This window comes from Elephantulus edwardii, unplaced genomic scaffold (assembly GCF_000299155.1).
Source record: "Elephantulus edwardii isolate Elephantulus edwardi_28Jun2011 unplaced genomic scaffold, EleEdw1.0 scaffold00001, whole genome shotgun sequence".
NCBI lineage: Eukaryota > Metazoa > Chordata > Mammalia > Macroscelidea > Macroscelididae > Elephantulus > Elephantulus edwardii.
In genome coordinates, this window is record NW_006399751.1 from 47,285,162 (window position 1) to 47,312,716 (window position 27,555).

The 27,555-nt window shown below is 37.6% G+C and overlaps 1 protein-coding gene across 1 annotated transcript in view; it reads left to right on the forward strand.

Annotated features, from left to right (window-relative positions):
- The window catches only part of METTL8 (methyltransferase like 8), a 78,484-nt gene extending 51,527 nt beyond the window's left edge, over positions 1–26,957 (forward strand). The window contains exons 3-7 of the mRNA XM_006878848.1: positions 15,266–15,636; positions 16,767–16,816; positions 20,617–20,680; positions 22,236–22,375; positions 26,891–26,957. Coding sequence (XP_006878910.1) covers positions 15,266–15,636; positions 16,767–16,816; positions 20,617–20,680; positions 22,236–22,375; positions 26,891–26,906 — 641 coding nt within the window. The 3' untranslated portion in view covers positions 26,907–26,957. The remainder of the gene's footprint in view (positions 1–15,265; positions 15,637–16,766; positions 16,817–20,616; positions 20,681–22,235; positions 22,376–26,890) is intronic.
- Positions 26,958–27,555: the final 598 nt, after the last annotated feature.

Sequence of the window (27,555 nt, forward strand, 5' to 3'; positions counted from 1 at the left end):
AATATCCCTAGTACCACAGCCTCTTCTAAACCCAGCCTGGACTTTTGGCAGTTCTCTGTTGATGTGCTACTTCAGTCATTTTTGGATCATTTTTAGCAGAATCTTGCTTGCATGTGATATTAATGATATTGTTCAATAATTTCCACACTCTGTTGGGTCACCTTTCTTTGGAATGGGAACAGATATCAGTCTTTTCTAGTCAGTTGGCCAGCTGGCTGTCCTCCAGATTTCTTGGCACAACTTAGTGAGCACATCCAGGGCAGCGTCTGTTTGTTGAAATATGTCAGTTGATATGCCACTGACTTCTGGAAACCAATTTTCTCTGTGAAGGCAAGGATTTTGAAGCTCCATCTCATATACCTTGGGTACATGGCCAGGAGAGACCAGTCTTTGGAGAAGGACATCATGCTTGGAAGGGTGGAGGGTCAGCACAGGAGAGGAAGACCTCAGATAAGATAGTTTGACACAGGAACGGGGGCAGTAGGATTAGATGTGTCAGAGTCAGTGAGACTAACTAAGGATTGGGGGTGGTTCAGAGCTCATAGGGTCTACATGAGCTCTCTAGCTATCATAGGGTTGCTGTTAGTTGCAGGCAACACGACGGCACGTAACAACTTTAGAAGATAAGTAGACAAGATACAGAAAGGATAATTCTTTCCATATCATATTCGTTCATTATTGCACTAACCTTGAAGTGAATTCACAGCAACTTGAGACTAGATTTTTCTCTTATAGACCAAGAATGATCTCTGTCCAGTCCCCTGTAACACTCTTACAGTTCAAAAAAAATTATATACAGAAAGTGCCTGTTGTCTAATTAATGTAATTATGATGTATTTGAATGAGTTTGTGTAGGGTCTCAAGAGGTGTCATATGTTACTGGGAACCTATGAGGTTGGCAACATTGATGGGATATATGGCTGAAATCAGAAAGAAGAAGAAATAAAAAAAGGTGGAAATACAGAGACCAGCCTATTAAGCTTTATTCCAGCACATGCTTCTTCTGTTTTCTATTTGTTCCTGAAACCTATCTCATAGAACATTTTAAGTTCCCATGTCTTACCATCGTTTCATCATATAACCTTGCACTGCTGTTAGGTGCCATCTAGTTGAGTACAGTTCATAGAAATGCTGTGAAAAACAGATCTAAACCCTGCCATATCCTATAACATCCGCACCATCTCTAACATACTCAAACCCATTGTAGTAGTCACTGTGTCAAGCCATCTGATTGAGGGTCTACCACTCTTTCACTGGTCCTTTACCTTTCCAAATATGTCTGTCAACCTCTCTGAACAACGTACCCGAAGTATATGAATTGGAGCTTTGCCATTTTTGGCTGTACCTTCTCAAACACATATATGTTCTTTTGGCAGTCCATGAGATATTCAGAGCTCTTCACCACCATAGCTCAAAAGTATCAATTCTTCTTTTATACCTATTCATTGTTCAGCTTTCAGATACATAGCAAGTGATTAAAAGACCGTGACCTGAATCAGTACACCTTAGGCCTCAAACTGACATTGTTGTCCCCCATTGGGGTGTAAGGACTCTTGAAAATTGGCTTTTCTAGCCATTATGTTAGCCCCCATTGAAAGCATGGTTCCAGCTACCATAAAACACATGGTCTTGGAAATCATCAATAGCTGTAGGACCAGTATAAGAGAAGCACTTTACACACTGCTAGAGAGGATGACAGAGGTGGTGGAGAGAGGATGAAGAGACTCTGACACTACTGTGAAGAGACTGGCAAGATGTAAACAGAGGAATCCTGGAGATAAAGGCCACAGTTAGAAGTTTTGCTTACTGAATGTTTGAAGGAAAAAATTGATTTGTAACTGCTCTAAGATAAAAGCCACAGTTAAAGGGTTTGTTTGATGGATGATTGAAGGAAAAGCAGACTTATAACTGATCTAAGGCTTGCTGGATGATTGAAGAAATCAGAGGCTCCTTTCATTTGTGCTGCTGAACTGAAACCTGGATTTTCACTAATTAAGGAATTGTGTCTTGCTGTTAATCTTGCTTGGGACTGTTGGACTAAATCTCTGTTTGTATTGGTGATATTCTTTGCTTCCCCTACTCTGCAACCTGTTTCCCTAATAAATCTCACAGCTGTGAGTAAAGTCTGTGAGTCTTTCAGTGAATATCTGGAATCAATAATAAGTAAAAATAGGTGCAGGAGCAGTGAGATGTCATGTCTGACCATGTAACTATTTGTTTTGTCCTATGAAGCATTTGCCACAGAAGGTCATGGACTGTAGTCTTTAGTATAGATTGAAGCTCAACGTCAAGAAAACAAAGATTCTCACCACTGGGCCAATTAGCAGTTTCATGATGGACTGAGAAGAAATTGAGGTTATTGGTAACTTCAGTTTGCTTGGTTCCACAGTCAACACTCTTTTGACACCAGGAGTCAAGAAATCAAAGGACTAATTGCATTGGTAAAGTCAGGGACCTCTCCAGAGTACTAAAGAGCAGTGATGTCAGTCTGGAGACCAAGGTGTGCCTGATCTAGGCCATGGTCTTCACAATTATTTGCTATGCATCAGAGAGTTGGACAGTGACTAAGGATGTTAGAAGGATCAGTGCCTTTGAGCTGTGGTGCTGGAGAAGAGTGTTGAACATACTGTGGACTGCTAAGAGAACAAACAGATCTGTCCAGGAGACTGCTCCTTGGAGGCAAGGATTTTTGAGGCAATGTCTCACATATTTTAGGCATGTGGCCAGGAGGGAGCAGTCACTGGAGAGCAACAACAAGCTTAGAATGATGGAGGGACAGCTCAGATAAACAAGACCCACGATGAGATGGATTGACTCAGTGACTAGAGAAATGGGATTAGATCTGTTGGAAACAATGAGATTGACTCAGGATAGGGCAGGTTTCAGAGCCAGTATACATAAGGTCGCGATGAGTCACAGGCAACTCTATGGCACATAACAGTAACATGGATGTCACTGATGGGAAAGGTTCCTATTTATGCAGTGGGTAGAAGTCAAACTCAGTCACTCTGACTTTATATCTGCTCCTTTTGCACTCAGTGATTTGGAGAGATTCCTGACTGCAGACTTTACCAATGCAATACATCTCATCTCCAGACTGTTAGTACCAACTGTGTTGATTGTGGATCCAAGTGAGATAAAGTCATTGACAGTCTCAATCTTTTCTCCAGTTGTCATGTTCTATTGGCCCAGTGGTTAGAATTCTTGCTTTCATGATGTAGAGATGCAATCCATATTGAAGTCTTTAGTCTCTGATTATCTGCAGCAAATGCTTCAAGACCTCCTCACTTTAAGCAAGCCAAATTGTGTCATCTGCATAATGCAGGTTATTGATGAGTTTTCCTCTAATTCTAATGCCATATTCTTCATAGAGTCAAGATTCCCAAATGATGTGTTCCACATACAGACTGAATAAGTATAGAGAGAGGAGACAACCCTGATGTACAACATCTTTACTTTAAACCCTTGGTTTTTTTGCTTATCAGCCTCTTGGGGTAGATAATAAGTTTTACCTGATCACAATTAAGTATTCTGGGATTTCCATCTTCTCAATGTAAGCCTTAATACTTTATGTTCCACATAGTCAAATACATTTGCATAATCAGTAAAGAATAGAGTCTTCTGGGTATTCTCTGCTTTTAGCCAGGATCCATCTGACATCAGCATAATATTCCTAGTGCTATGGTTTCTTCTGAACTTTTGGAAGTTCTCTGTTAATGTACTTTTCTAGCCATTTTTTTTATTATTTTCAGCAATATTTTGCTTATGTGAGTTATTAATGATATTGTAAATTAATTTCCCCATTCTGTTGAATTGCCTTTCTTGGGAATCACCTTTCCTGGGAACAAATATGGATCTTTTCTAATCCGTTGGCCAAGTAACTGTCTTCCAAATTTCTTGGCACAGACTGATGAGCACATCAGGGCTGCATCTGTTATTTGAAACATTAATTGATATCCCATCAATTCCTGAAACCTTATTTTTTTTGCCAGTGCCTTCAGTGCAACTTGAACTTCTTTCATTACAATTGGCTCTTTATCAGATGGTATTTCCTTGAGTATTTTGTCAGCCAGTCGTTTTAGTACTATGACTCCATTCTCTCTCCTTCTTTTAATGCTGCCTGGATCTTTCAAGACTTTATATGTAGCATCTCTAAGAATTACAGATGTTCCCAATGCAATTCATCTTTTGATTTCTTGACTAATGGAGTCAAAAGTGTTGATTGTGGAGTTGAGCAAACTGAAATTGTTAGCAATTTCAATCTCTTCTCCATCTATCATGGTGCAAAAATTAGTCCAGTTGTCAGAATCTTTTTTTCTTGATGTTGAGCTTCAGTGCATATTGAAGGCTGTAGTCCTTGAGCTGTTGCAGCAAACACTTCAGGTCTTCCTCAGTTTTGGGAAGCAAGGGTCAGTCATCTGCTTACTGCAGGTTATTGATAAGTCATCCTACAATTCTGAGGCTACCTTCTTCCTCATTAAGTTTAATCTTCCAAATTATCTGTTTGCACATATAGATTGAAAAGGTATGGAGACAGGGAGCTCTGTGGCCTAGTGGCAGAAGCTGCACTGCAATCCTAGAGGTACGCTGTTCAAATTCACCAGATGCTCTGCTGGAGAAGGAGGGGCAATCTCCTCCTGTACCAGTCAGATCCGTTTTGACAGTATACACACAAAAAATAATAAACTTAAAAAGGTATGGAGACAGGACACATTCCTGTTCTCCTTTCTTGCTTTTGCAGTGTTTCCTGGTCCAAGAATAGGTTTCGAATGAACATAATTAGGTGTTCTGGAATTCCCTTTCTTCTCTGTGTTAAGTAAAATTTGTTGTGATCCGCACAGTCAGATGCCATTGCATAGTCAATAAAGCATAGATAGACATTCCTCATATTCTCTGCTTTCAGCCAAGATCCATTTTTTTATTTTTTTGTCATTGGCATAATAATTTATGCATTTTAGGGGGTTCCCCCTCCTAATTCCAGTGAAAGAATAATGATTGGAATAATGATTTATGCATTTCTTTAGGTCTGCCCCCAACTCCTCAGGAGTTATCATGGCTTAGTGGTAAGCAATTGTGCTGCCAACCCAAAGGAACATAGTTTGAATCCACCAGCTACTTTAGAGAGAAAGATGGGCAGTTTCCTTCTGTGCATTTTACTGCCTCTGAAAATGCACTGGAGGGTCAGCTGTGAGTTACTTCTGACTCAGTGGTACCCAACAACAAGAACAATTCCTGTGATGGAGATACTTGAAAGAGTGACCATGAAAGTGGTCTTGACCTATATTAGGTCTTGACCATTGTCTTCAGTTAGTGGCTATTATCATTATTAAGTTCTCTGGAGTTGTTTTTGACTCTTAGAGGCCTCAAGTAAAGGAGAATTTAGGATTTTCTAGGCTGTGATCTTTACTGACACAGTAATAACAATCAGCCAGAAGGTGAGCAGTTTGAATCTATTGGCTGTTTAGTGAGAGAAAAGAGTGGCAGTCTGCTTCCTTAAAGATTTACAGCCTTGGAAACCCTACAGAATACTCTGCTCTGTCCTATAGTTTGGCTTTGAGTCTAAATCAACTCAATGACAGTGGATTTGGGTTTCGTTTTGGAAATCTTTACAGAAGTCAAATGGCAGATCTTTCTCCTGTAGAGTTGCTGGGAGGATTTAAACCTCCAACCTTTTAGTTAGCAACTTTTTAGTTAGATTGCTCCACCAGAGCTCCTTCTTGTAATAATTTTGAGACCCTCTTTAAAGATGCTTAGGTTAGAATTGAATTTATAGGCTAGGTATATGTGTTGTTAGATTATCAGATTACAGGTACCTCACTTACTACAGGTTCATTTTCTTTACAGATTGTAAAAATTGAAACAGTGCAGCCTCATGTTTAAAATATAAGTGTGATTCAAAATTTTGTCATTTGTGGAATTGCTGATATTCTCCATAAATTCATGAGGTTTAATAGGAAAGAACATAGAATTTGTAATATAAATAGGCTTTTTAAATACTCTCATTTAGCGGCCTCATAATTTTCTCTACATGAAGAAACTATGTAGGGAAATGGAATGAAGAATACACTTAAGAAACTTTGTCTAAGATACAGGTAAGATTTTTAAAAGAAAGAGCTACCTAATCATTAAACTGCTACCACTTTCCACATTTTCTTCTGATTGCATATATTTTCAAAGTAGCAATCAAGACAGATGTACGTCTGCATGTTTATAATTCTGTGTGACATTTTCTTTCAACACTACTAAAAATGTCATTGTTGTATAAGGTTACCTTGTTTTCCTATGCAATTATTTGCTTCTTCTTGTTGTATACTGCTATGAATACAACTACTATGAACATCTTTTTTGCAAGCTGTTACCCCAGTTAGTTCTAAGGAGAGTAAAGGGGGAAAAAAAATAAAACCCAGCACAAACCATCTATATTCACCAAGTTGATTTCAACTCATGACCAACTTCCATTGGGTTTCCAAAGCTGTAAGTCTTAAATTAACAGGAGAAAGCTGTCCATCTTTCTTCTAGGGAGCAGCAGGTGGCTCCAAAGCTGTTGATTATCAGCCCAATTCATAATGCATTTTGATATCTGAGCCCTGAAGGGAGAGAGTAGTTGTGAAAAAATGAGTATTACATTCTAGTTTCTGGTAGGTTCAAATTTACCTCATGAAGCTTCATATTACTAGAGGTGAAAAAAACTCAAATACTAGGGGAAAAAACCTTGTTGCCGTCAGGTTGATACTCACTCATAGCTGACCCTGTGCACAGCAGGAGATTACCCATCTTTCTCCCACACTGATGGAGGATTCGAACCCCAAAGAGGTAATGACTTTGAATTAGCAGTACAACTTCCTACAGACTTGCTTCCAGAGCTCCTACAGATTTGACTAAATACTAATCCTCTTAGATAGCTGATTTTTATTAGGCTGACAGCTGTTTTCCATGATGGCATGGGTTACTAAGAGAGTTTTTAAGGTAAAGGAAGAATATAAAAAGTACAAGAAGACTTTTTTTTTTTCCTCTCTTTTTTTAAATTATTATTAAATTTTATTAGTTTTAATGAACATTTACAGAGATTTTGGGTTTTCATTCATTCATTGTTGCACTATTTTCTCCACCCTCCTCCCCAGTTTGTTCTTCTTCCCCCGCCATCCGAATGTATGTTTTAATTGTCCAATTGCCACGGTGCTTGTCAAAGCCAGTTCTGATTAATCTCCTTTGTCAGTGTGTCCTTTGCCATTCCCTATCACTCCTCCCTGAGAGAGACTTCACCCTGATTCATAAGGAAAAGGGGATGGCGTATTCTCTTAGCTACTTCCTGCTGAAAAGGGACGCTGTGGGTTTCAGGGTGAAGATCTTCTCTCACTACTCTAAAGGGCTCCTTTGGCAGCAGGAAACACATAGAACTATTATGGAGATTGATTTTGGAATTTAGATGCACTGTTATTAATTGTGCTTAGCCGTACATGTTCATATCCTTGAAGATGTATCATGGGGGTGTTGCAACCTAGAAGACACAAATTTAACTAACAAGTTATACGTACATGAGTCAAAAACTATGGAAAAGTAAAAGAAAAGATTCTTTCCTTGTTTTACAAACCCTCCCCCAGGTCCCCTCCACCATGTAGCCATCGCTCTAGACTCCTGTGATGACAGAAATCACTAGTCACATACCTCTGGTAAACAGTTTTCTCCCTCCTCTGTTTCAGTGCAGTATACATTATTGAACGCATCATACTTAGTCTCTCCCCAACCCCGAGGTTAGTCCCATTCTACAACAGTGGTATCATGCAATATTTGTCATTTTGTGACTGGGATATATCACTCAGCATAATGTTCTCCAGAGTCAACCATTTTGAATAATATTGCATGAGTTCCTTGTTTTTCAATGCAGCATAGTATTCCATTGTGTGAATATAGCACAGCTTCTCTAGCCATTCGTTTGTTGATGGGCACTTAGGTTGTTTCCAACTCCTTGTTATTGTGAACAAAGCTGCAATAAACATGGGTGTGCATATATCTGCTTGGATGTCAGCTATGGTCTACAAGAAGACTTTAGAAGAATTTTCTAGTTCTTCTTGAGTTTGTTATTCAGAATGTTATTTTCCATATAGTGTATCAAGTATATTTCACATTTTTAAAGTAGACAGAACTCTTTTAAAGATAAATAATCAACATTTTAAAATTAAGCATAAATAGACTTCTTTCTATTAGTACAGCTGTGAACATGTGTTCTTGACTCCAGCTTAACATAGTTCTTTTGTTACAGAGATCCACTTTCATTTCTGAACCCTCCAATACAGATAGAAGTTTCTGTCTTTATAGCATTACCTTTGCCAGATACATTTCAGCCTTGATAGGAAAGAAGTCTTGTGGCCCGATGGGTGGAGATCCATGGTACAAGGCCATAGAGATAAAAATTTGTAAAGAAGGAAAGGAAACTATAAGAGGTTCAGGACAGGATTCTGGGAACAATAGTGAATCTGCCTGCTTCTTCTAAGGGATAGCATCTTCTTTCAAAGTGATGAAGGGCAATTAACCATAGGGTTTCACAATTTGATGGGTAGAGGGGAGGGACTGGTAAAGGAGAGGGTAAGATCCAGAGTGAAAAACAATGTATAATGAACTTTGCAAGTAAACCTGTATGAAATACTTTTTTTTTTAAGTGATGGAAGTGTTTTAAGTGTTTTAATTTTAATTCACTGTATCGAAATTCAAATGAAATCTCTCTGTCAAAACTATGGTCCCCAGCCATTGGAGGGAACCAGTATTATTAATGATATGATTATTTTAACAAAAGTATTCCATATATTTTCAAGCAAATATGTAGTTGTATATATGTGTATCTCTTTGGGGGGCAAGGGCCAATAACTTAACAATTTGTCAGAAGGTACCAGGAGACTAAGAAAGGAGGTTGACAACTCCATATTTGTAATAAATGATCTTTAGTAGAGTTCTAATAGCCTAATGGTAAGAAGTTGTGCTGCATTCCCAAAAGCACATGGTTCAGATCCACCAGGTGTTCCATGGGAGAATGGACAGTGCCTCTGAAAACCTGATGGAGGGTCAGGTTGGGATTGGTTTCAACTTGATGGCCAACAAGAACAATAATTAAAGAATTAGTTACTGTGGTAAGGGCCTGGGGAGCAGTGGAATTGGAGTTGAGTCCTCACCCCCTACAGAGGAGGCAGGAGATGATATACATTTGGGAAACAAAGATGGCATGTTGCCAAGACCTCAGACTCCTAGGTCTGCCCTAGAAAGTATTATGTAACAGTGACTTAGCAAGTGGAAGTGAGCTAGCAGCAAGCAGGGCCTGATCCAGCCTCACAGAAGCCTTCTGGTGTACACGCCGGTGGTATATTTTGCTTATTCATCTAATAATTGATAATAATTAGCATCTAATGCTAAATCCTGGAGATTATTCCTTGTTGATAGAAAGCTTTTTCTTTTTTTGAAAGGTTTTCTTGTGTCCTAGTCCATAGGGAACTGTGCTGCTAACCCAAAGGCAGCACCTCTCTGGTGGTTCAAGTCCACCAGTGGCCGTACCAGAGAAAGATTGGCAGTCTCCTCTGATGCCGTGTACTACCTACCTCTCAACATTCCCTGGAGGATCAACTACAAGCCAGTCCTAACTCTATAGTAATGAGTGTTTTGTTTTGTTTTTTAAAGTGCTGCATGTCCACATTGGATGAAAAAAAGATGCTTAATTTAGGATTAAATCTGGTGTTTTTTATTATTAAAAAATGTTTTGTTGAATGTTGTTGTTATGTGCCGTTGAGTCGCTTGTGACTCATAGTGACCCTATGTACAACAGCCCTAAACTCTGCTCTTTCCTGTTCCAATCTCACTGTCTCCGACACACACATCCCGATTACCCCAGTCACCGAATCAATCCACCTCCTAGAGGGCCTTTCCCTCCTGTGCCTTCCCTCCACCTTTCCAAGCATGATGTCCTTCTTTAAGGACCAGCCTCTCCTTACAGCATGCCCAAAGTACATCAGACAAAGCCTCAGAATCCTTGCCTCTATGAGAATCTGTTTGTTTTCCTAGCAGTCTATGGTACCCTCAATACTATTCTCCAACACCAAAGCTCAAGGCATCAATTCTCCTTCTATCCTCCGTAGTCATTGTCCAATTCTCTGATGCATAACAAGTGATTGCAAAGACTATGGCCTATATCAGATGCACCTAGTCTCTAGAGAGACATCATTGCTCTTCAGTACTTTAGAGAGGTCCCTAACAGCAGACTTTCCCATTGCAATACGTCTTTTAATTTCCTGGATGCTGGTCCCTAGAGTTGAATGAGTAGATGAATTAACTACCTTATGAATTTAAGGTACCAATAAAAAGAGACAGTAAAATGAGAAGTACCTGAACACCTGAGATTATTGTGCTAATCCTGATCTGAGATCCAGGGAGATTTAAAGGATGACATCACAGAATGCACATGTTTATTAAGAAGACATCCAGAATTCTCTTTAAGACTTCATGTTGGAAGCTATCACTAGAGAAGTTCTCTCTCTAGAGGTGAGAGGAAGAATGAATTTATGAGATGACCCTTAACCTTCTGAAGTTAGGAGAGGTACTTCTGATTCTGAGTGTGTCCTTTCTCTAAGACAGGAAACCTACAGGTTATTAATTAAGATTGTGATTATTAAGATTCCAAGACTATACTAGGAAGTAGTTTGCATAGATTATATTCCCACAAAAATGTATTTGCCAAACTTTTAAAACAAAAGCAGATTTCTGGGAGTGAGACTACATTTTGAAAGAGCAGAAAATTGAGTAATTTTAACACTTAGGAGGTAAATAAGTGAAAGTTATTATAATAACACTTTTGACAGGAGCTGCCAAGTCAGTTCCGTCTCATAGTGACTGTGTATAACTGGACAGAATGTTTCCTGGTCCTAGGCCCTTCCCACAATACTTATTTGCTACGTTGGTTCCCACTGTTGTAGCCACTGTACGTCAGTCTGTGTCTTTAAGAGTCTTTCTCTTTTTTGCTGAACCTTTCCTGTGCTAAGTATAATGTAGTTTTTGCAGAGACTGACTGACCATTCTTGATAATATGTCCAGAGTCTTGTCAGATGAAGGGAGCTCTGGTTGGCCTACTAGTAAGAAACTGCACTGTCATTTCCAAGGCGTGCAGTTCAGATTCCCTGGTTTCTCCACGGGACAAGGATGGACAGTCACCTCCCATGCAATTTGATTTACTGCTTCTGAAAACCTGCTGGTGGGTCAGTTATGAGTCCCTTCCAATTCAGTGGTACACAACAACAAAATATTATGAAATGAAGTCTCACTAATCTTTCTTCCAAGGAGCAATCTGGCAGTACTTCTTCCAGAACAGATTTGTTTGTTCTTCTATCAGTCCATATATCTTATCATTATTTTTCACCAATGCCATAATTCAAATACATCAGTTCTCCTTTGGTCTTCCTTTACTTATGTATGACTCAAAACTCAAATTTGCTACTATGAGGTTGGTTCCAATAATAGAGACCTTCCATTGGGTTTCTAAGATTGTAAATTGCAAAGGAAGGAGATTGCACATCCCTTTCTCAAGAAACCACTGGTGGCTTTGAAACACTGGACATTTGGGTTAGCAGTGCAACTTACTATGAACTATGGTACCAGAGCTCCTTAAAAATATATGTGGCTGTACTTACCTGGGAGGGGAGATACCTTGGTCATGCAGGTGATATTCCCAGGGTGAGCCTTATTCATTCTGGATGTGCTGATCCTTGCAGTTTCCCCAAATGTGCGAAGCTCCACTGCATCACTGGTACTAGTGGGGGACTGAGTTAGTGCTGTCCTTTGAAGGTGATGGGGTGGTGGGAGGGATATATGTGACTATTGAAAACACCATAGCTTGTGTCAGGCTCACCCTAGACCTCCAAATGACATCTTTGCTTTTTAACACTTTAATACTTTTGTAGCAGATTTGCACCAGGCAATATGTCCTTGATACTTTCTTTTTAATAGGTGTTGATTGTGGATCCAAATAATATTAAATCTTTGACAACCTATCATAACATTGCTTATTAGTCCATTTGTGAAGGTTTTTTTCTCTTTTTAAAGTGAGGTGTAATCCATAGTAAGGCTGTAGTCTTTGATTTTCATCAGCAAGTGGTTCTAGTTCCTCCTTGTCTTTTAGCAAGCAAGATTGTATCAACTATGTATTATTACAAGTTGTTAATGACTCTTTTTCTCCAATCCTGATATAGAATTCTTCTTCATATGTTGTTGTTTTATACCATCGACCTGTAGCTGACCCTCCAGTGGGTTTTCAGAGGCAGTTAATTGCATGGGAGGAGATTGCTCATCCTTCTCCTGTGGAGCAGTTGGTGGCCTTGAACCACGTGCCTTTGGGATTTCAGTGCAGCTTCTTGCCACTAAGGCCACTAGAGCTAGTCCAGTTTATTGGATTGCTTGTTCTGTATACATTTTCTTTTTTTAGACTATTTAGTACCCCCTTGTTCTGTTTAAATAATTGTCTCTTGGTCTATATGTAGGGAACTCTGATGATGTAGTCTATAGGCAGTTCGACTGCTAACCAGCTCCTGGCTGTTTGAATCCACTTTCTCTTGGGAGAAAGATGGACAGTCTCTTCCTGTATAATTTATAGCCTTGGGAACCTCCTGAAAGATCAGCTGTGCACTGGTCCTGACTCCACAGCAATGAGTTTAAAGTTGAGTGGTCTCTGTATAGGTTCTAAATGTACACATTTCAGTGTTTGGAAATTCCTCTCCTTCACAGTGTTATCTATAATTTGTTAGGATCCACACAATCTAATGCCTTTACTTAGTTAATAAAACACGGATAAACATCATTCTTATTCTCTTCTTTTAACTATATATTCATCTGACATCAGCAAGGATATTCTGTGTTCCACACCTCTTTTAATCCAGCTAGAATTATTAATTCATGATAATATGCTTTTGTGATCACTTTGACATTGACTTCAGAAAAATTTAATTTGCATATAATGTTAATTATGTTTCCATATTACATTGAATCACCTTTCTTTTAGAGAAGGTACAAATAAGTTGGTTGGCCAAGTAGGTGTCTTCCAGATTTCTTAGAATAGATGAGTGAGCCCTTCCACTGTTAGTTTGTTAGAGTGTCTTGATTTGGTGCCACGGCACCTCTTAGAATACTAGTGAAAGCTTTATTGCAGTTACTTCTTCCTTCAGTATCATTGCGTCTTGATTATATGCAACCTCCTGAAATTTATAGAATGCTCACTAATTTTTGATTGTACAGTGACTCTGTATTCCTTCTGTCTTGCTTTGCTTGTCTTACTCTTTCTGTCTTATGATTGTTCCTGTGGTTTTCAGTGTGTTAGCCTACAGAATCCTTCAGTATTGTAACTCTGTGCTTGAATTTTTTTTCTTTGGTTCTTTCAGCTTGAGAAATACTAAGCATCTTTTTCCCTTTTTTGTTTTCTAACTCCCATTCTATACATTTTATTCACTTTTTCTGTTCTGCATCTAAGAACATAGTTCAGAGTCTATTGTGACATCCATTTTGGTCTTTCCTTCCTTCCTTCATCCCTCCCTTCCTCCCTCTCACCTTTTATTCCTTCCCTCCTCCTCCCTCCCTCCCTCTCTCCCTCTTTCCTTACTCCCTTCATTTCTTCCTTCTTTCTTTCCTTCTTTTCTTTTTAATTACTGTTTGTTTTCTTACATGTAAGATATCCTTGATGCCATCTTAAAACTCCTCTGGTCTTGACTAGTCATGCTTAGTACACCTGAATTATTCTAGAGATGGTCACTAAATTCTAGTGAATAACTCTAGGACATACTTTGACTCTTGTGGACTTATTTTCATTTTCTTCAGCTTCAGCTTGGACTTGCATATGGGTGATCAATCATCTGTTCCACAGTCCCCTGACTTTGTTCTAACTAATGATTTTGAGCTTTTCTATAGTTTCTTACCACAGATGTAACCAGCCAGATTCTAGTGTATTTCATCCAGCAGTGTCCATGGGTATAGTTTTGATTTATGTTATTAAAAAAAGATATTTCTGAGAGTGAGTTTTTTACCTTGACATTTCTATCTTGTAATCTCCAGTATCCTTTCTATCACTAACACTGTATTTTCCAACTATTGAGCCTTCTTTGTTTCTAACTCTAGCAATCAAATCACCGTAATTATTGTGCATCTTAATTGCATGTTTGATCAATTTCAGACTTCAGAAGTTGATAGGAATCATCTGTGTCATCTTCTTTTTCGGTGTCTCACCTGTGACAGTATTATACTGTAGAATAGATCAATGCAAAGCCATTTCTCTTCAGTTTCTCATTCCAAACATAATATTTCTTACAATTGTCTAACTCAAAATGACCAATACTAGTTCATTTCTATTCACTAAGGCCTGGGATGGGGACCTCTGGTGGCATAGTCTGCAAGGAGTTGTGCTGCTAACCCAAAGGCCATACCTCTCTGGGGTCTGAATCCACCACCAGCACCTAAGAAAAAACTGGGCAGGCTCCTCCCATGTCACTTGCATCCTCAAAAAAAAACCCAACAAACCAACCCACTGGAAGATCAGCTATGAGTTGGTTCTGACTTGGCAGCAAAGGAATTGAGTTGAATACCTAGGATAATTATTTCATGCTCTTTGCAGTCACTTGCTGTGCGTCAGAGAGTTGGACAATGACTAGGAAAGATAGAGAGAGAATTGATGCCTTTGAGCTGTCATGCTGGAGAAGAGTATTGAGGGTACTATGGACTGCTAAGAAAACAAACAGATTCATCCTGGAGAGAGTTAAACTGGGTGGCTCCTTAGAGGCAAGGATTCTGAGACTTCATCTGACATACTTTGGACATGTTATAAGGAGGGACTAGTCCTTGGAGAGGGACATCATGCTTGGGAGGGTGGAGGGACAGCGCAGGAGGGGAAGACCCTCTGTGAGGTGGATTGATTCAGTGACGGGGGTAATCGGATGGGTGTATTGGAAACAGTGTGATTGGCACAGGATAGAGTAGGGTTTAGGGCTGTTGTACATAGGGTCACTATGAGTCGCAATCGACTTGATGGCACATAGCAACAACATTCTATTTTTTTACAATTTTAAGTTTTTCTTGACGCTTGTAAGAATGTTGAAGTTAGTCAACAGCAAATGTCATTATCATCAACGATAAAGAATGTATGTTTTCATATTTAGCAGTATTTAACTATTAAATATATTTTGTCATTGAAATTTTAATTAATAATAAATGTAATTTAGAGTAAAAGAGATCTCTTTTTTCTTTTCTTTTTTAGTTAAGTATGAGACTGAAGCTAGTACATACTGGGACACATTTTACAAGATTCATAAGAATAAGTTTTTCAAGGATCGTAATTGGCTGTTGAGGGAATTTCCTGAAATTCGTCCAGTTGATCAAAAAACTACAAAGAAAGAGAGTGAATTATCATGGGATCATATACAAACTAATGCAGAAAATTGTTCCTCAAGAACACACTGCTCTACAATGTCTGAAGAAAATAACCATTCTGTGAAAAATTCTGCCTTGGTGCACGACCGTAACAAAGCAGGATCTGATTTTCCAAACCTAGACTCTGAAAAGCACAGAAAAGTTCTTCTGGAGACTGAATTTTTTCCTGGTAGCAATGCTACTTTCAGAATACTAGAGGTATTGTACAGCAGAGGCCAAAACAGGAGCTGACAAATCAATATACATCCCATTTTATTTTATTAATAGTTCTGGTTTTTAGGAGGAACATGAATAAATATGACTAAAAGTAGACTGACCATGAAGTGTCCAAAACACTTTTGTGTATTAAAAAAAAATATTTAGAGGGAGCTCTGGTGTCCTAGTGGCAAGATGCTGCACTGCAATCCCAGAGGTACGCGGTTCAAATCCACCAGATGCTCTGCTGGAGAAGGAGAGAACAATCTCCTCCTGTACCAGTCAGATCTGATTTGACGGTACATGTAAAAATAATATAATAAAAATTTAAATAAAAATATTTAGGAGATTTACATCTTCAGTTGATCAAGTTTTAAACTTGTGTTTTTAATTTTTCTTTTATTTGCTTATTTTAATTCCTAATTTGAGGGCAGTTTTAAGTACCAACAAAGGTTTGCCCTTAATCTCTCTTTGTCTCTCTTAATCCTTTTTTTAGGTGATATAAAACTTAGAAAGAAATGTCACTTGCTATAGTCTGTCAAACTTTTATATTTCTAAAAGTAAATTTGTTATTTTTTATTATAAAGATGGTAGATGTAATTAATTACAGATTAGTTTCTGAATAGTATATAAAGTAAATTATATATAATCCCATAAACAAAGGATTTACAGATGTTTTGTTCTTTTATTAATGCTATTTTATATAATTGGGCTTTCCAGTACATGTATTTTGGAGTTTTGTTTCTATTTAGCATATGTCATAAGAGCTTTCTTCAAATGTTTAGACACTACTTGGATTTCTTTTATGTATTATTTTTTCCTTCGTTCCCTTATCCCGCTTTTTATTTTGTTTTTAATATCTTCCCTTTATTGTACTCATTGCACATATTTTCATCAGTGTACCAATCACCTTTTAATTTTGTTTTGTTGTGCAAGTTTTCAGTATTTCCAGAGTCAGATTTCCCAGTGCTATTCTTTGTGATTTATTCCATTGCTCTTCAATTTAGAAAATTTTACTCCATCAAGAGAGTTGGTATACTTATTCCAGTTTGTTTGTTTGTTTTAGTGGAAACTGTGACATTGCTGAGAAAAATGTAACCTTGTTTGCTATTTGTTTCTTCTTTTGATTTTAGGTTGGCTGTGGTGCTGGAAATAGTGTCTTTCCAATTCTGAACATCTTGCAGTGAGTTTTCGCCTACATGGTTTTACATATGTATGGGATGCTAACAAATTCTGGAAAAATGTCATTTATATGCCAGTGAATTCTTTTCCCTCCCTAAATCTCATTTATTTTGTTATTATTGTTGAGAATTTACACAGCAAAGCATGCACATAGTCAACAGTTTCTCCATGTACAATTTAGTGACACTGTGCAGTCATTCTGACTCTCACTTTCTGAGTTGTTCCTCCCTTATTAACTTGAACTCATTGCCTCCTAAGGTTGCTATTTAATCCTGCCATTTGCTGTTGTCTGTATGATCCACATAGATGGTTCTTAAAAGAGTAGAATGCGCAAGGAAGACATTTTTTACTAGTTAAACTATGTTTAGATTTAAGATGACTTCAGGAGGCTCTTCCCACAAGTAGCCTGAGGTAGTTCACAAAATGGTTTGCTGTTCACTTGACCCAAAAAATCCCACAAAACCATGCAGATTAAGAGGTTCACTCTGAAAATTGTCTTTGGCAACTCTCATAATCTCTTGAGGAAAATCACCCTGGGTTAAAGTAATTTTTAAGCTATTGTTGTGTGGATAAGAATAAAGAAGAGCAAGAGATTTGGTCCTTCTATTAAGCTGTTAATTGTTACATTTTAGAGATTTGTCTGTTCTTCTCAGTTTCTTAAGTATCTCTCTTTACATATAAAGAACTGATTTTAAAGTTTACACCATAACCTTCATTTTATTATCATTTCTGGAGAAACATCCAAAATAAAACTTTTAAATATTAAATGATTACATCTAGGTTTGAAATCATTTGGACATAACCTTAAAGCTAACCTTAAAATTCTAAAAAGCAGTCCCAGGAACAGAGACATTTGACCCGCTCTTTCTATTCACCACCTTGCCTATATTTTTCAGTCTTTCTATGATGATAAAGAGCTCTAACGCCTTACCTTTTACCTGTGGCTTATCTGTCAAATTTAATTCTTATTCTTTTAAGTTTACACATAGCATTTACATTCTTTTTCTATTTAAAATTGACATAAGCACATTTGCAAAGTATTTGAACATTCTAGTGGAAGAGAGGAAATTCGTCTATCATCTTAACATAGCTCTTGGCAGAATTCAGTTGTATTTTCCTTTCTTTTGGATTTTGGATTTGGACTTTGGATTGCGATTCATTCATTGTTGCACTTTCTCCCTCAAGTCACTCCACTATGCAGCCTTCATTCTGGACTCCTGTCATGACAATAATACCTAATCATATGTTCCTTTTAAATAGCTCTCTCCCTCATCTGTTTCAATGCAGTATACATTATTTATCCCCTCTTTTTCAGTCTCCCCTCAACTCCAATGTCAGTCCCGTTTTACAACAGGGGCACTACTATGCAATATTTGTCCTTTTGTGACTGAGATATTTCGCTCAGCCTAATGTCCTCCAGGGTTACACATTCTGTATAATATTTCATGAGTTCCTTATTTCTCAATGCATCATAGTATTCCATTGTGTGAATATACCACAGCTTCTCTATCCATTCATTTATTGATGGGCACGTTAGTTGTTTCCAACTCTTTGCTATTGTGAACAAAACACTGGGGTGAGATGATATCTCATAGTTGTTTTGATTGTATTTTCCTTTCAATCTTTTCAAGTCAACTTAATGACACTTCAGTCCTAAATAATTTGGACATAACACCAAAAAATGAGGACATCGTTGTAATGTAACATCATGATAGGAAGGGCCCCCTCATACCATCTAATAACCTTTTAAAAATAGCCAAACATAAGTGATGCTGGTAAATTTGCAGTCTTGGTGAATTTTCTTTTTTCCTTTTCTAGTTTCTGAGCAGAAATGTCCTTTTCTCTTATACCACAGTTTGAGGACCACAGAGATCTCTGAATTTATACTACAGATAAATTTGGTTCATTGGCAGTTGATTATATGTAGCATAAGACTTTCTGACTCATCCTGAAGTACTAGCATGTCATTTCTTTGTCTTGCCTCTCCAGCTAGTGTTTATATTCCTTGAAGTAAAGACCATATCTTGCCCTCATTTGATTTTCCAGGCTGGCTACCACAGTGCAATAAAAATACTATATGTTCACTGATGAGTATCTTTTATTCTTCACTTGCTACTAGTATTTTTCTCTACCTACTTCTCCCTCCAACTAGCACTTGCTTGCTTTTACCTCCTAACTCCCTCTTTTTTTCTTCACTGCCATCAAGACGAGACTGCCATCAAGATACCATTTCTCCCTCATATCCATGTTCAATAACCTGGGATAATGAATGTGTCTTTAATAGACAACTGATGATTAGCCTTGTAAAATAGCAAGTTAGACTGTTGTTTTGTCTCAGCTTGATTTTTTGTTTTGTTTTGTTTTCCTCCTTCTAAGAAATTGGAAAATATAGGATTAATGTTTTACCTTTTAAGAAGAGTTTACCATAATTAGACCTCTGCAATTGAGTGGTCATGCCATTCTCCAAGGATCATTTCATCCTCAACCCCCTTCCGGAAGAGTGCTTGTAGATTCTAGTGATGTTTACACCTGTTTGCTAGGAGAAGGGCCAGTGTAGTCAGCTGACTCTACAGAAAGCTCCGGAAAGGCATTGGGTTGTCACAAGACTTCAACTTGGGCTGCTGATGCAGTGAGAATTCAATCTCAGATGTTATGCCGCTGCCTTGTTAGGACACATGGCAAGCAGCACGTGCTTTCCTCTAGCTTCTAGACAGTTCTATAGCTGATGAGGGTTTACTAATTACCACCCAGATGCAGAATGCATCTTACTTTTCATAATGTCCCGTGTGACAGTATCCAGAAAGGCATTTTGAATTCTCTAGTAATTTTTCTAGAATCATGTTAATTCTTAAGTTCCTGGAAGATACTTTTTGTTAGGTGCCACCAAGCCCAGCATAACTCATAATGACCCTATGAACAACAGATCTGAACCCTGTCCTATCTGTGCTGTCCTCACCATCTCTGACACACTTAATCCCATTGCTGCTGTCACTATGTCAGTCCGTCTTGTTGAGGGCCTATTACTCTTTTGCTGACACTCCACTCTTCCAAACCTGATGTCCCTTTCCAAGAAATAGCCTCTCCTAACAGCATGTGAGCACCAAAGTATATAAGGTAAAACTTGGACACCCTTGCTTCCAGGGAGCATTGGAAGTCAGTGGCAGTTATCTAATCATTTAAAGATTTTCTTTTAATAAGAGTAAGAACAATGATAATGGGTAACATTTATTGAGTACCAATTCTGAACCAGGTAACATTCTTGAAACCATACTTCAATTCATTTCTCACAATGAACTTAGATAACCTTCAAAAACAACAACAATTAAAAAACCCAATATGCTGTCAAGTAAATTCTGATTCCCAACTCTGGCGGCCAGTTGGTAAGGAGTTGCACTGGCAACCTGAAGGTATGTTGTTTGAATCCACCAGCAGCTCTGCCAGGGAAAGATGGACAGTCTCCTCCTGTGCAATTAACTGCTCTGAAAGCCCACTGGAGGGTCAGCTATGGGGTGATTCTGACTCAGTGATACACAACAACAACAACCATATAACATAGGGTGGAACTGCTTCTAAACTCTGTTGTTGTGTACCATGGAGTCAGATCCAACCCATAGTTGACCCTTTGGCAGGTTTTTAGAAGCAATTAATCGCTCAGAAGGAAACTTCCCATCCTTCTCCCACGGAGCAGCTGGTGGATTCAAACTACGTTCCTTCAGGACTACAACACAGCTTCTTTCCACTAGGCCACCAGAGCTTCCTACCCCAGAACTCTAGGTCTAATTATTTTCTCCATTTTCATAGAAATACTCCAGGGGCCTTCCTTTACTGTTGTGATTTTGCTTCTGGAGCTGTGGAACTGGTTAAGGTATGCTTCGTAATTTCTTCGAAGAGATCTCAGCTAAGACTGGATGATTTTGAAGTTTAATTGACTCTTTTTAAATATTTATGGGCCAAATCTATAATCGTTTTTAACTAAACTTTTATTACTTCTGATAACCAGATCAACTGATACCTAACTTATTGAAATAAACAATAGAAGTTGGTTTTGATTTAAAATAAATCTCAAGGAACTGGTACACTTAGAAAGGACAATAGCCTATTTAAATTATCAAATAAAGTTCTAGGCTACAAAAATGAAAGGGTACACTTGCCCATGGGGCAAGCAGAACTTGTTTAAGTTTAGAAGAAGCCAGTTAAAATTAAGTCAAGATTTTCCTGTAAGTACCTAGTCTGTCTCTCCAAAAATATTCTTCAGGACTTCATACAAAGTGTTCTTATTTATATTTGTATGTAGTCTTACACACAGTCTCAGATATATAATAAGTTCTAAGGTTAATTCTTTGAATTTAAAAAAAATCTAAAATGTATTAGATTATAAGGAAGAGAGTGATCTGCACTTGTTTGGCAGATCTTTGAATGCCAGTGAGTGTTACCTTAGAGTGAAGAGGTAACTTTAAGATATGCAAAAGGAAAAGAAATTCTGCTACTAAAATAGGTAGTAAACACATAATTTAGTTTCTAATGATAAATAATTATCCATTGTAGACATTTTCTAAAATGCTGAAAGTCTTTAGGGAGAGATAAAATTTACCTGTACAGCATCACACTTTCTACAAGCCCCTGGGTAGCACACATGGTTAAGCGCTTAGGCTACTAACTAAGGTTGAAGGTTCAAGCCCATCCAGTGGCACCTCAGAAGTCCTGACAATCTGCTTTCAAAAGGAGACAGCCTTGAGATCTCTCTGGAATAGTTTTACTCTGCACATATCAAGCTGTTATGAGTCAGAATTAACGCAACAGCAACTGAAAACAACATAATTCCTGGTGTAAATCACTGCTAATATTTTGGCATATGTCCTTCTAGAGTTGTTTTTTTTATTGTAGGCCCGTTGTATTTGTATACTCCTGTACAATTTTTAAAATTAGTATCTTTGTTGAGATATAGTTAATAAACTATAAAGTTCACCCTTTCAAAGTCTACTGTATTCAAAGAGTTATGTAACTATTATCATTGTCTAATTTTGGTTGTACAGTATGAGATATTATTTTAAGCCAAAGGAGGCACTGCAAAAACAGCCAAAGAGAGAAATAGTTGCAGACCATCCATAGCCTCTGAATTAGCAGAAAATAGAGCCTTAGCAGCTATCACTTACTGACTCATAAAGCGTGCCCTACCTCACTTTTAAAGTTAGAGAGGCATTTCCAGAGTATTTGTCCTCAAGTCCAGGTGCCACACTCAAGTTTTTAAGGCTGCTTGAAAGAATCTAAAGAGAATAGTGGCTTAGAAATAAAGTTTATTCCAAGTTACAGAGAAAAGGTACTCCTGGAGAAAAATAAAAAGTAAACCTGTATTTAAGGAAACACACTAGAAGTGAGCTAACTACTTTTTCCACTCTTTCTTTCTTCCTTTATCACGACAGTCCCACGCATCCTACAGAGCAGCCCAGTGTTCCGCCTTTGTTCATGATGTGTGTGATGATGGCTTGCCCTACCCTTTTCCAGATGGGATCCTGGATGTCGTTCTCCTTGTCTTTGTGCTCTCTTCTATTCATCCTGACAGGTAAATGAAGACGAAAGGGCAAAGCAAATGTGTAAAGCTCCTCTATCAGTAGTGGTTTTCAGAACTATCAAAGAAAATGACAATTCCTGAATTTATTATTTCATGAACTACATTATGTATAATATGCAGCCTTTTAAACACAGTTTTTCTTTTCTTTAGACTTTCAGAAAGAAACTGGTCAAACTACTTCATTAGAAAGCTTTCTGTCACTGTCAGAATGAAGTGAGCATATTCTGGCAAGACACATACCTATTAAAAGTGACAGTGCTTCAAGGAAATTACAAATTCAGACCAGCCTAATAGACTCCCAAGAGGGAAATTTTACTTGGTGATCAGAAACAAACATCTTTGATTTAGCATCTTAGTGAGTGTTCATGAAGAACTAGACTGTAGATCTGGTTGGCTTCATCCAGGTCAATTGATGGGCTTTAAAAGTCTTCTTGTTTTTTAGGAGGTTTTTGGTTTTTTCCAAAGCCCACAAAGGAATTAAGGTTTATTGAAATTTGTCAGATTGATTTTTAACCTTTACGGTCTACAGTTGGCTTAGTGCCATCACTTAAATATTGATGATTTAAATGTTCACATTCTTATAGTGATCTAAAACTGGAAAAAGCACAGGTTCCCCCCACCCCCTGCCAACAGGGAAGCATAAACATGTATCACCAGCAATTACAGTGATCACTTTTCTTAATTTCTTATCATCTTGTATGTATCAAGGCACATATGGTATAACTTCAGAGGTTGTGCTTCTTTGTAAGAGTTATAAAATTGGAATTTTATGATTCCTAGGTAGTAGACACAGATTTGACTAATGTCATTGGTAGGACATTTTAAATTTTTTTTTCTTTTCAGAGTAAATACTAATGCTAGATTTATTAGAAAGTTACATCTCCAAAGGACCTTCCTTCTTGAAAGGAGGTAAGGAGATAAGGCATGTTTGGTTATTTTTACCCTTTCCCAAAGAAACTGAGTTACCATGTGGTTTTTTTTTCTTTGTAATTACAAGATTACTGGGTCATCAGGACTCTTTATAGCCCTTTCAATTCTCATTCAGAGATGAATACTTTGATTACATGTGGAAAGTCAAATTAGATTTTCAAATAGACTATAGAAACTGGTATTTGTACCTGGTGAGATACATCAGGCTCCGTGAAGCTGCCTTTTCCTCTCAGTTTCCATAACCTATTTTGTTGGATTAATCTATTTAGACTATTAGTATTGTTTTAGTGCTAATAGAAAGATAGCACCTATATATTTTGTTTCCTTTTATGAATATTTAAAAAGATGAAGTAGGTGGTTAGAGAGCAAGATTTCCTACTTGCCACTCATAACAGGAAATATTTACATTCTAAATAAAACCACAAAAGCATTATTTGAAATTAGTTTAGATAGTGCATTTTCTCATGATTTGAATTGAATGTTAGCGAAAAGAGGAAGCAGGTGTCTCTGGAAGACTCCTTTCAGAATACAGTGTGCTCATTCTGTTTATTTATTATAAAGTAAATGCAGATGTATCGCCCCAGTAGCCACCTTTCTCTGAATACTTTATTGTATTTCTGGTTTAAGTTTACAGAGGAAATTAGATCACCATTCAATAGTTTATACACAGGTTGTTCATGACATCGATAATAGCCCCTGCAGTGTCAGCACTCTCATCATTCCACTCCCTTCTGTCCCATTTCCTGGTCCCTCCTTCTTTTCTCATTTTTGCTTTTAGCCAATTATTTCCTTGGATCTTTGGTTTCCATCGTTCTCCTTTGCTTCAGACAAGAGAAAAACAATAGTTATGACTAATTTGTAATAAAGTAAACAAGGTAAAAAGCACTTTTCTTTTTAGTTCTCACATGGATTTTTTTTTTTTGAGAGAGCTTTTCAACCTAATCATGTTACCTCTTTCTGTTATATTTCTCTCTTGTTCTCATAGTTGCTTTAATTTCTTACTACTGTTCCCTCATAACATGACATCATGGCTTCCCCCCTCACTCTTCCACTGAACAATGTTTTCATTTATAGGTGTTTATAGATTACGTGATTCAAACCCATCCTTTTTAAAAGAAGAAAACCTGAGACTAACTGGCTTGGATAAAGCAGAATGGCAAAGATTCAGTGCACAGGCTGCTGTTTACCGTCATGTGCCCATGGCAGCCATCAACACTCAACTTTATATTCTCTCATTCCCACTGAGACTTCAGAGTCTTCCTCAGTAGAGTTCTACATGAAGTCACTGCCAGTCACTCAGCATTGTTAAGAGATCTGAAAGCGTTGGCCTATCAGGCCCAGTATCATAGGAACCTTTAACTATAAGCACAAATCAAGGACAGTTACCAGAGGTTATGTTTAATTGAGAGCTGGTAGAGTAGAATGTTATAAGAATAATAAATGTTACAAGAATACAGAGAAAAGAAGTAAAGGCTTTCCAAGTATTGAGAGCTGGCCCTTGGTGTATGAGCAGAATTTAAATAGGCCAAGAATGCACATAAGAGAATTCTTTGAGTAGCTGTATCAGCAAAGGCATTGATGGCTGTTCAGAGATGAACATAGAACACTTTGGCTAGAACAAATGCTTTAGATTGATGAGCTGTAGGGAAATGTTGGGAAGATTAATTGGGGTCAGTACTTACATATTTTAAGGATTCAACAAAGAAGTTAATATTTTATCCTATGAATTAAAATAATAAAAAAAATTTTATCAAGGGAATGATTTGACCAAATCAATCACCATTTTAAACCAAATGTTGTTGGTGTTTGTTGTTGTCTCATAACAATCCTAGTACTGCACCATTCTCATTCTCATGTTTATTATCACAGCTATGATATCAGTCCATTTTGTAGAAGGATCTTCCTCTTTTCACTGACTCTCCACTATACCACAAGTGAGGTCCTTTTCCTGATAATATATCCAAAGTATGTGAGATAAAGCCTTACCAGACAGATATGTTCACTCTGCCGGTTGCCGATTTAGTGGTCTTCGCTAATACCATGATTCAAAGGTGCCCATTTTCTTCAGTGTATTTATTAACTGCCTGACTTTTCACATGCATGTGAGGTGACTGAAATGCCATGGCTTAAATCAAGTGTGCCTGACATCTTGGTTTTTATAATACTTTAAAGAGGTCTTTTGTAGCAGATTTGCTCAATACAATATATCATTTGATTGATTGCTTGACTAGTGCTTCAGTGGGTGTTGATTATAGTAGGATCATTTGTTGAGGACTATGCAGAAAGAATTCATGAGGAGGAGAGTGAGGATTTTCCATTTCCTGCCCTGAGGAAATAGTGTTTTGCTCTGGGGGAATATCAAAAGGAAACATAAGAGAGATCAAATGTCAAAGATGTCACAACAAAAAAAGAATGTGATGGCTTAAGTCCCCAAGTGGTGCCAGTGATTAATGAGCTCAGCTGAATTTATCCAAAACGTTGGAGGTTCAGATCCACTCAGAAGTCCACTTAGAAGAAAGATTTGGAGACCTACCACTGAAAAATCAGCCACTGAGAGCCCAATAGAATGTAGTTCCATTCTGATAAATATGCACTTGCCATGAGTTGAGTAAACTAAATGGTTATCTGGTTGATGTTGGATAAGGTGAAGAGGATAGTGAAGTCAAGAAGAAAAAAAAAGGAGCAGCACAATGAGTGATGCACAATGTAAAAAAAATAAATACATAAAAATGGAAGAAAGGGCAAAAATATTTCTCCTGGGTTATACATTAGTGATTTATAGATCCTTTGACCTAAGTGAAGAAGTCAGACGGAGGAGCCAACCCAAAGGAACATGGTTCAAATCCACCAGCTTCTCTGTGGGAAATGGATGGGCAGTCTCCTCCCATGCCATTTACTGTCTATGAAAACCTGCTGTAGGATCAGCTTTGGGTTAATTCCAGCTCAAGGATACAAAGCAACAGCAGTATTTAATTATATACAATTTGATATGACTGTTATATTTTTCTTATCTTGTAAGGGAAAGAAAATATCTTCCATTCTTATCTGCCTTAGAATGACCATCCTTGAATGTAAATATCAGGGCACTTTCTGAGACTTAGCAGTTTTTATGCCATCCATCTACCATGTACATTACCACCTTGGTCATATGGGGGATTTCTTGATAGCCTCAGCTTTCATTTTGGTCAGTTAGCAAGTTGGTATTCTTTTTTCCTTCTGCACTTTTACTTTTGTTGCCTTTATGCTTGTGGTTTGTAGTTTTAATCAAGCTTTATCAAGTTCTTATTTTATCTTCAAGAAAGTTAACTTTATTATATAAGATAAAATTTCCAAAGAGTTCACTTGTTTTCTTCTTAAAGGATGCAAAGTGTTGTAAACCGATTATCCAAGTTGCTGAAACCTGGAGGAATGTTGTTATTTCGGGACTATGGAAGATATGATAAGACTCAGCTTCGCTTTAAAAAAGGTAATATTTACTTTTCCATTTGTTATTTCCATGTGTTTTAAAGAATGTCATCCTTATATTTCATTTCAAAGAATGCTAACTTTCTCTTTTCACTGTTCTTTCTTATGTAGGGTCTTGTTTATCTGAAAATTTTTATGTACGAGGAGATGGTACCAGAGCATATTTCTTCACAAAAGGTATGCTTACCTACAAGAGGAAGTAGCTAACTATTAAGTCTTTCTATGGTTACTATTTGCAAGAAAAAAAATTAAAAACTGTGAGCAGGAGACTTCAGTGGTTGATTAAGAATCACATGTTTTCACAGTTCAGTACCTGTAAATATTCTAGATAAAAGCTTGAAAATCACCCTTTCAATTTTTTCTAGTTGTAACTGTTTTAGGAGTCACTTGTTTCACCTTTATAACCCAAGTGAAGATATAATCTGTCCCATTTTCAAGACTATCTCCAAATTTATGTGAATACATGATGCACTATTTGGGGTCTCTCTAGATCAAGAACAGGGAGCTCTAGTTGCCTAGCGGGTAAGGTGTTACACTACCAACCCAAGGATAGGAGATTCAAATCCACCAGTAGTTTAAAGCTTCTGAAAACCTACTAGAGGATCAGCTGTGAGCTGATTCCTACTCAACAATAATGAGTGAGTGAGTGAGTGAGTGAGTGAGTGAAATCTGTGTTTAACTGTCACAGAGTTAGTTAAATCAAGAAAAATTCAGAAAGGACGTACTGTTCAAATATAACTTGTATGTCTGTTTATGCCTACTGAGTTAACCTGTTT